The sequence below is a fragment of the Bison bison genome, unplaced genomic scaffold (assembly GCF_000754665.1).
Source record: "Bison bison bison isolate TAMUID 2011002044 unplaced genomic scaffold, Bison_UMD1.0 scf7180017864221, whole genome shotgun sequence".
NCBI lineage: Eukaryota > Metazoa > Chordata > Mammalia > Artiodactyla > Bovidae > Bison > Bison bison.
In genome coordinates, this window is record NW_011494793.1 from 1,243,277 (window position 1) to 1,253,019 (window position 9,743).

Genomic DNA, 9,743 nt, shown 5'->3' on the forward strand with positions numbered 1-9,743 from the left:
GAGGGCCACACCTCCTCAGCTGGCAGCCTGTGACCCTGGCTGCAGTCGGTCAGGCGTGAGGCCGGTTTCTCCCCTCAGCAGCCCCAGGGAACCAACAGGATGCGGTTCTCAGGGCCCAGTGCAGAGAAAACAGGGGACTCTGGGACTTTCCTATTGGTCCAGTGGTTAAGACTCTCCACTTCCACTGCAGGGGGCATGGGTTCAATACCTGGTTGGGGAACTAAGATCCTGCAGGCCACGCAGTGCAGCCCCAAACAGAAGTCAAAAACACAGGGCTCTTTGTTTAATATTGCAGGTTGTATCTACTCAGTGTTACGTGCCAGCCTGGATGGGAGGGGGTTGAGGAGAGAAGAATACAAGTGTATGTGAGGCTGAGTCCCTTCGCAGTTCACTTGAAACTATCACAGCATTGTTAATTGGCTATACCCCAATACAAAATACAAACTTTAAAGTTTGAAAAAAAAATATCACAGGTTCTAAGACCCTTAGCATCAGACAGGTTGCTGCCAAGGGAGTACTCACCAGTAATAACCATTCTCGCCATCTCCCCCAGTGCCTGTCTATCGGAGTCCTCGACATCTTTGGCTTTGAAGACTTCGAGAGGAACAGTTTTGAGCAGTTCTGCATCAACTACGCCAATGAGCAGCTCCAGTATTACTTCAACCAGCACATTTTCAAGCTAGAGCAGGTAAGGAAATACCAGCTTATTCACCCATCCAGTCCTAGGAGGAAGGGAATGAGCCAGAACCGGGATCCCCCTGGGGACCTTGGGGGCCTGGTTTGTCATCAAACCCACCCCAGAATTTTTCTCTGCAAAAAAGGGAGAGTCCGAGAACATTCCCACCCAGCCCCAGATGAGGCAAAAGGCAGGGATATTTGACGCCACAGGCGAGTGTTGTACTTTCTGTCTGCTCAGATGTGAAAGTTGATTCAGTGGGAGACAAGCTGAGTTGCCTTGTAAGGATTTGCTTCGGTCAACAGTGAAGATATCCCATGTAATAGGTGTTTTCACTTCAAAATAACCAGCCTTCTTTACCCAAGTATTGTCCTTCCTATGGTGGATTCTGATGAGGAAAGAAAACTGATGGGTTTACACACATGTATATGTGAAAGTGCAAGTGTTAGTCCCTCAGTCGTGTCTGACTCTTTGGGACCCCATGGACTATAGCCCACCAGGCTCTTCTGTCCATAGAATTCTCCAGGCAAGAATACTAGAGTGGCTTGCCATTCCCTTATCCAGGGGTTCTTCCCAACCCAGGGATCAAACCCAGGTCTCCTGCATTGCAGGCGGATTCTTTACCGTCTGAGCCACCAAAGAAGCCCCTATATTTAGCTAATACTTAGCTAATCTTATTATTATGTCTTTTAGCTGAAACTCACATTTCTCACTTGAAATGTGGCTGGTCCAAATGGAGCTGCGTAGGAAGAGCAAAAGACATAGCAGATTGCAAAGATACAGCGCAGCGGAGAGAGACCTTTGGGGGACTTCCCTGGCATCCAGTGGTTAAGACTGCACGCTTCCTGGGCAGCCTGGGTGGGAGGAGTTGGGGAAGAACGGATACACGTATCTGTATGGCTGAGTCTCTGCTGTGCGTCTGTAACTACCACAGCATTGTGAATCTGCTATATTCCAATAAGATAAAAAGTTGTGGGTTTTTTTAATACATAAAGATAATTTCCATAATCATTAAAAAAAGACTCCACATTCCCCTGCACGGAGTTCAGTTGCTCAGTCCAATTCTTTGTGACCCCCACGGACTGCAGCACGCCAGGCTTCCCTGTCCATCACCAACTCCTGAAGCTTGCTCAGACTCATGACCGTTGAGTCAGTGATGCCATCCAACCATCTTATCCTCTGTTGTCCCCTTCTCCTTCTGCCTTCAATCTTTCCCAGCATCAGGGTCTTTTACAGTGAGTCAGTTCTTCACATCAGGTAGCCAAAGTATTGGAGTTTCAGCTTCAGCATCAGTCCTTCCAGTGAATATTCAGGACTGATTTTCCTTTAGGTTAGGGTTTTTTCCTAAACCCTAACCCTAACCTTATCCCTAACCCTAACCCTAACCTCCTTGCAGTCCAAGGGACTCTCAAGAGTCTTCTCCAACACCACAGTTCAGAAGCATTAATTCTTTGGCACTCAGCTTTCTTTATGATCCAACTCTCACATCCATACATGACTACTGGAAAAACCATAGCTTTGACTAGATGGACCTTTGTTGGCAAGGTAGTGTCTCTGCTTTTTAATATGTGGTGTAGGTTGGTCATAGCTTTTCTTCCAAGAAGCAAGCGTCTTTTAATTTCATGGCTGCAGTCACCATTTGCAGTGAATTGGGAGCCCCAAAAAATAAAGTCTGTCACTGTTTTCATTGTTTCCCCATCTATTTGCCTGAAAGTGATGGGACTGGATCCCGTGATCTTAGTCTTCTGAATGTTGAGTTTTAAGCCAACTTTTTCACTCTCCTCTTTCACTTTCATCAAGAGGCTAATCTTTAGTTCTTCTTCAGTTTCTGCCATAAGGGTGGTGTCATCTGTGTATCTGAGATTATTGGTATTTCTCCTGGCAATCTTGATTCCAGCTTGTGCTTCATCCATCCTGGCTTTTCGCATGATATACTCTGCATATAAGTTAAATAAGCAGGGTGACAATATACAACCTTGACGTACTCCTTTCCTTGTTTGGAATTAGTCCATTGTTCCATGTCCAGTTCTAACTGTTGCTTCTTGACCTGCATACAGATTTTTCAGGAGGCAGGTATAGTGGTCTGATAGTCCCATCTCTTTAAGAATTTTCCACAGTTTATTGTGATCCACCCAGTCAAAGGCTTTGTCGTAGTCAAAAAAGCAAAGCTAGATGTTTTTTCTGGAACTCTTGCTTTTTTGATGCTCCAACAGATGTTGGCAATTTGATTTCTGGCTCCTCTGCCTTTTCTAAATCTAGCCTGAATATCTGGAACTTCACAATTCACATACTGTTGAAGGCTGGCTTAGAGAATTTTGAGCATTACTTTGCTAGTGTGTGTGATGTGTGCAATTGTGTGGTAGTTTGAACATTCTTTGACATTGCCTTTCTTTGGAATTGAAATGAAAACACTTTCCAGCCCTGTGGCCACTGCTGAGTTTTCCAAATTTGCTGGCATATTGAGTGCATCACTTTAACAATATCATCTTTTAGGATTTGAAATAGCTCAACTAGAATTCCATCACCTCCACTGGCTTTGTTTGTAGTGATGCTTCCCAAGGCCCACTTGATTTCTCATTCCAGGATGCCTGGTTGTAGGTGAGTGATCACACCATTGTGGTTGTCTGGGTCGTGAAGATCTTTTTGTACAGTTCTTCTGTGTATTCTTGCCACGTCTTCTTATAATCTTCTGCTTCTTTTAGGTCCATACCATTTCTGTCCTTTATTGTGCCCATCTTTGCATGAAATGTTTCCTTGGTATCACTAATTTTCTTGAAGAGATCTCTAGTCTTTCCCATTCTATTGTTTTCCTCTTATTTATTTGCATTGATTACTGAGGAAGGCTTTATCTCTCTGTGCTATTCTTTGGAACTCTGCATTCAGATGGGTGTATCTTTCCCTTTCCCCTTTGCCTTTCACTTCTCTTCTTTTCTCAGCTATTTGTAAGGCCTCCTCAGACAACCATTTTGCAAATCTTTTTGAATTTCTTTTTCTCGGGGATGGTGTTGATCCCTGCCTCACGTACAATGTCACGAACCTCTGTCCATAGTTCTTCAGGCACTCTCTCAGATCTAATCCCTTGAATCTATTTGTCACTTCCACTGTAAGGGGTTTGATTTAGGTCATACCTGAATGGTCTCGTGGTTCTCCCTACTTTCTTCAATTTAAGTGTTCATCTTGCAATAAGGAGCTCATGGTCTGAGCCACAGTCAGCTCCCCTGTAACGAGCATGAGTTCTAGTCCTGGCCCAGGACCTGAGAGCCTGCATGCCATGCTGCATGGCCAGAAAATAAAAGAAAAGGCATTTTTGTCTCGCTGGTAAAAGGCCATGTTTGTAATTTTTCATGTCAGTTAAATCACATGTCATGATGTTGACATACATCATACACCTTGGGTGTATTGGGTTAAGTTAACTGTATTGTTTAAGTTAACTGCACCTGCTTTCTTTTCACATTTTTAAACATGGCTGTTAGAAAGTTCAAAGTGATATGGGTCTCTCATATTATATGATTGTGAGGACATTCATATAAGAGCAGGGGCTGCCCCAAATTACTGGCACATAGCCACACCCCTTTGTCAACACAGCATCTGTGTCTCCTTTCATGCTACAAGAGCAAAGCTGAGTATCATGCAGACACCATCTAACTTGTAAAGCCTAATATATTTACCATCTGGCTCTTTACAAAGAAAGTTTGCTGACCCCTGGGTGATTTTAAGCGTGATTTTTAAGCACTCTGGTTTTATGCAGTAAGTCCCCTACATCATGAACGAGTTCTGTTCTGATAGTACAAACAAAGTAAGTCAGAGTTAGCCTAGGCACCTAACTGGGTTTTCCAGGTGGTGCTGTGGTAAAGAATCTTCCTGCCAGTGCCAGAGAGATGCAAGTTCTATCCCTGGGTTGGGATGATCCCCTAGAGGAGGAAATGGCAACCCACTCCAGTTTTCTTGCCTAGAAAATCCCATAGACAAAGGAGCCTGGTGGGGACTATAGTCCATGGGGTCACCAAGAGTCAGATGCGACTGAGCACACACACACACACACCCCCAGCTAAAACATAAACCTGTACTATTACAGGTTTAGAATAATTTTCACACAGATAATACATAAAAAAACAAACGCAAAAAAGGGAGAAAATATCTTTAATCTTCTAGTACTTTGAAAAGTACAGTAGTACAGTACAACAGCTGGCATACGGGGGCTGGCATGGAGTGAGTCGGCAAGAAGAGTTACTGACTGGAGGAGGGAGGGGAGGTGGGAGATGACAGAACTGAAGATTGTCAGCCGCAGAAGGCAGAGGGCGAGCTGCACAGCCACTTACAGAGGGTGTGCGCAGGTGGCAGTGTGCACCAGACACGTGAACTCACTCACATGATTGGACACGTGAGCGCACAGTCACAGCTTTGAAGGTTCGCCCACCTGAAGGTTCGTATGTAGAGGACTTACTAAAGATCTTTGAGAATGTGCATTCCTGTTCCCTGTTGCTAATTGTTTACTTATCAAATAATTTTATGTATTCATTGATGTATTTCTATTGGTATATTAATACGCATTCTATGTTATTTGCACATTTATATATAAATATGTATGTGCATATATAAATAAAGTTTTTTTACATAGGACATGTGCCACGTAGATGTTACTGTGTACCTGAAATGCTGAACGTAACAGATGCCCCTTGAACCCCACAGGAGGAGTACCAGAGCGAAGGGATCTCTTGGCACAACATCGACTATACAGACAACGTGGGCTGTATCCACCTGATCAGCAAGAAGCCCACCGGCCTCTTCTATCTGCTGGACGAAGAGAGCAAGTGAGTGTCCATGCATCCGGATCTGCAGCCCCAGGGCCTTACTTGAATTCATTCCATCCCAGGAACTTCTGGGTTGCTCAGATTCATGTGGCTGCAAATCCTGACCCCACGTTAGCCGTTCACCAGAGAACTATCAACACTCACAAAAGCTGTGAACTCAGGAACACACCCTCGCCCTCCTGGGAGTCTTTGGGAAAGACTTGTGGGACCTGAATCTAGAAGCCAGTCACAGGCTTGGTGCAGCCTTACAAAGGGCAGGGAGTGGAATCAGGGCCCTGGATACAAGATGCTCCACCAAGCCTGCCGGCCCTCATCCACAAGACATGATAAGGGCTGGAGAGGGTGTTTTTAAGGTGCTTTGTGCTTGGTCACTCAGCCAGAGTTCCAGAAATCGCAGGACAGCCTAAAACAACAGAAATTTATTTTCTCACAGTTCTGGAGACCAGAAGCACAAAATCAGCCTTGATGGGCCAAAACCAAGGTGTGGGAGGGCCACCCTCCCTCCAAGGAGGAGACTTCTTTGCATCTTCCACCTTCCGGGGGCTCCAGGTGTTCTTGGCTTGTGGCCGTGTGACTCCAGTCTCTGCCTCTGTAGTCACATCATCTTCTGTCCTTCTGCTTCATCTCCTCTTCTTATAAAGACTCCAGTCTATTAGATTAGTACCCACTCTAATGACCTCATCTTTCTAGGGGAGAGTGGGGACCGCGTCATACAGCTTGTGAGGTCTTAGTTCCCCAACCATGGGTTGAACATGAGCCCTCGGTTGTGAAAGTCCCGAGTCCTAGCCACTGGAGTGCCCGTAGAGCCCCCTCAAGAGCTCGTCTTGACTTGGCTGCATCTAAGGCCACATTCGCAGGTTCAGTGTGTCAGGGCGCAGACCTGTCTTGAGGGTTTGGGTTTCTTTTGACTGTGTCGGGTCCTGGTCGCAGCATATGAGACCTTTGTCGCATCCTGTGGGGTCTCTTGTTGAGGTGCACAGACTCTCGAGCTGTGGCTCCAGGGCTCAGTAGTTGCGGCACGTAGACTTAGTTGCTCCTCGACACATGGGATCTTAGTTCCCTGTCCAGGGATGGAGCCTGCATCTCCTGCATTGCAAGGTGGGTCCTTATCCACTGGAAAGTCTCTTTATCAGCAGCTTTTATCAGGCCCCTCGTTTGCTGCCGGCATCCCCTCAGGCCTGGGGTGAATAGGGCTCACCACCTGCCTCAAGCTGAGTCCCATCCAGGACAGACACATCCATTCTAGGCCAGAATCCAGGGAGAAAACGTTCAGATAAGGGAAGGAGCAGGGCACTTGGAAGGGTTCATTGTCCCTCCCAGCAAACTCCCCAGAGCCAAATCTGGGATAGGCATGCAAGGCAGGACCGGGCTGAGCCTGGTCGGATTTGTCTTTGTTTAAAATCTTGCTATTTTAGGGGGCCTCTCTGGCAGTCCAGTGGTTAAGACTCTGTGTTTCCAATGCAGGGGGCACAGGTTCAATCCCTGGTTGGGGAGCTAAGATCCTGCGTGCTTTGGGACATGGCCAAAAAATAAATAAAAATGGATGCCAAAAAAAAAAGTCCATGGTGAGCCAAAAAAAAAAAAAAATCAAGATTTAAAAAAATAAAATCTAATTGTTTTAGTTCATCATGATTTTAGAGGGGCTTGGGGGGCATCGAATTGGATTTTCTAAAATAGCGTGTGAAGATGTTATTTGTTTCCACACCAAGTGAACGGGTCTCTTGCTCTCCACACCCTGACCCTGGCAATGATGTACCTCATAGCTACAGGGTCTCCCCCTCTACGCCCTGTTAAGCCATGAAACCCAGGCATCAGGGGTTCGGAGGCATACCTTGCTGCCCGAGTTTGCAGTGAGGCAGGGCTCAGGCTGGATGCCAAAGCCGGCTGCGGCATTTCCTTCCTGGGAGGCCGAAATAGCCAGATACAGCGGCTCCCTTAGTGAGGCCCCGCTCACCTCCCTGTTTCGTCCGTCTCCCAGCCCCTGCCTCTAACGGGAGCGTGGGCAAGACCCAGGTACAGATGCACCCGAGACCGGAAGCCACCCCCATCCCGGGATTATTCCAGGAGCTGCCCATGATGGGCCCCGGGCACAATCTTCCCTAGACCAGACGTTCACATGGGCCGGGGCACTGGGCTGCCCTGCCTGTTTCAAGTTTGCTCCCCAGCCCTGAGGGCATCACTTTGCCCTCAGCCTCGTGCCCAGGCCACTGCAGCCCGAGCACCTGCCTGCCTCCTCCACGGAAGGCCTGCAACCTGCCAATACAGAGCAGGTGACCAGCTGCAGTTCCTGCAGTTAAAGGTCTCCCGTGCTCTTCCCAGCTTTCCGCACGCCACAAGCCAGACTCTGCTGGCCAAGTTCAAACAGCAGCACGAGGACAACAGATACTTCCTCGGCACCCCCGTCATGGAGCCGGCCTTCATCATCCAGCACTTTGCAGGGAAGGTGAAATATCAGATCAAGGTACGTAGCCATCTGTCTCCACTGTCAATCAAGTTGTGCTCCGCTCAGGGGATGGGAATGGGACCCCTGGGTACCCTGGAGATCCTTTCCTTCAGATGCTTGCTCTATGCCCCCTCTTTATTGCTTTTGCTTGGCGAGGTTCCAGGGCGCTCAGACCCAATGTCAAACCCCTGGCTCTGCTTTCGAGGGCCCCATGGGCAGGAACCCCCTCTCTGTTGTGGAAATGGGTCCCGCTCCCCACCCAGCCTTTCCCGAGCTGACCCCAGGGCCTCAGCCAACACTATCAAGGGACCACCCACCACCCTTCTTACCATCCTCCCCATACCAGGACTTCCGAGAGAAGAACATGGACTACATGCGGCCAGACATCGTGGCCCTCCTGCGGGGCAGTGACAGCTCCTACGTGCGGGAGCTCATCGGCATGGACCCCGTGGCCGTGTTCCGCTGGGCTGTGCTCCGGGCCGCCATCCAGGCCATGGCCGTGCTCCGGGAGGCTGGGCGCCTGCGGGCCGAGAGAGCTGAGAAGGCTGCAGGTAGGAGGCTCCCTGTGTCACTGTCGAGAAGGGGGTGCTCAGAGTCCATTGCGCAGTATAAGGTTTCATCACATTTAGCACATTCCTGAGGTTGTGCAACCAGCACGTCTGTCTTGTTCCCCAAACTTTCTTTTTTCTTTCGCACTAGTGATAAAGAACCTGCCTGCCAGTACAGGAGATGTAAGAGATATGGGTTCAGCCCCTGGGTCGGGTAGGTCCCCCGGAGGAGGGCGTGGCAACCCACTCCAGTATTCTTGCCTGGAGAATCCCATGGACAGGGGAGCCTGGCAGCCTACAGTCCATGTGGTCACAGAGAGTCAGCCACACTGAAGCAACTTGGCACACAATAGTTTATTACAAGATATTGACTGTAGCTCCCACTGCTATATAGAAGGGCTTTGTGGTTTATTTCATATGTAAGAGTTTGTATCTGCTAATCCCAAACTCCTAATTTATCCCTCTCCCCATCCTTTCCCTTCAGTAACCATAGGTTTGTTTTCTATGTCTGTGAGTCTATTTAATATATAAATTCATCTGTGGTATTTTTTCTGATGCCACATATAAGTGATACCCATATAAAATTTGTCTTTATTTGACGGCACTGCGTTTGGACGATCATCTTTAGGTCCACCCATGTAGCTGCAAACAGCATTGTTGGATTCTTTTTTATGGCTGAGTCATATTTCATTGTATAGTTATACCATGTCTCCCCTATCCATCCATCTGTTGATAGATATTTAGGTTGCTTTCATGTCTTGGCTATCGTAAATTAGCTCCCAAGCTTTTGATCTGGCAAAACAGAAGATTTGTAGCGGGATATATAATTTAACCTGCCCATCCTCACACAGCAAGAAGGTGTGTTCCTGTTTTTCTGTGAGAACAGCCTGACACCCAGAAGGGCTGAGCGACTCCCAGGATCACTCAGCTCCAGATGCCAGCCCCAGGGTTCCATTTTAGGAAGGCTGGGGTATTGGTTAAAGGAGGATTGAAAGGTTAAAGCCACTACATTGAGACAGTACCATTTGGGCCAGACAGGGTGGGCAGGGTGGCTGGCCGTGGGGGCGGGCAGCATGTGCAAAAGTCCTGGGGCATCTGTTTTAGGAAATAGATGGTGCTGTTTGGGGAGGAAATGGAACATTTCATGGTTCCCCGCTGTGCCCAAATTTGAGTGTCAGCCCCCGTACCCCCTCCTTTTTTTTTAAATCGGGTTGAAGTTAAGAAGCCCTTCAGCTCCAAGCAGCCCTCACCTCAAAACTTCATGT

At 47.8% G+C, this 9,743-nt stretch overlaps 1 protein-coding gene across 1 annotated transcript in view; it reads left to right on the forward strand.

Annotated features, from left to right (window-relative positions):
* Positions 1 to 9,743, forward strand: part of MYO9B (myosin IXB) — a 113,869-nt gene that overhangs the window by 74,062 nt on the left and 30,064 nt on the right. Inside the window, exons 10-13 of the mRNA XM_010845675.1 lie at positions 549 to 688; positions 5,366 to 5,487; positions 7,807 to 7,948; positions 8,277 to 8,536. Of these exons, the coding sequence (XP_010843977.1) occupies positions 549 to 688; positions 5,366 to 5,487; positions 7,807 to 7,948; positions 8,277 to 8,536 (664 nt within the window). The remainder of the gene's footprint in view (positions 1 to 548; positions 689 to 5,365; positions 5,488 to 7,806; positions 7,949 to 8,276; positions 8,537 to 9,743) is intronic.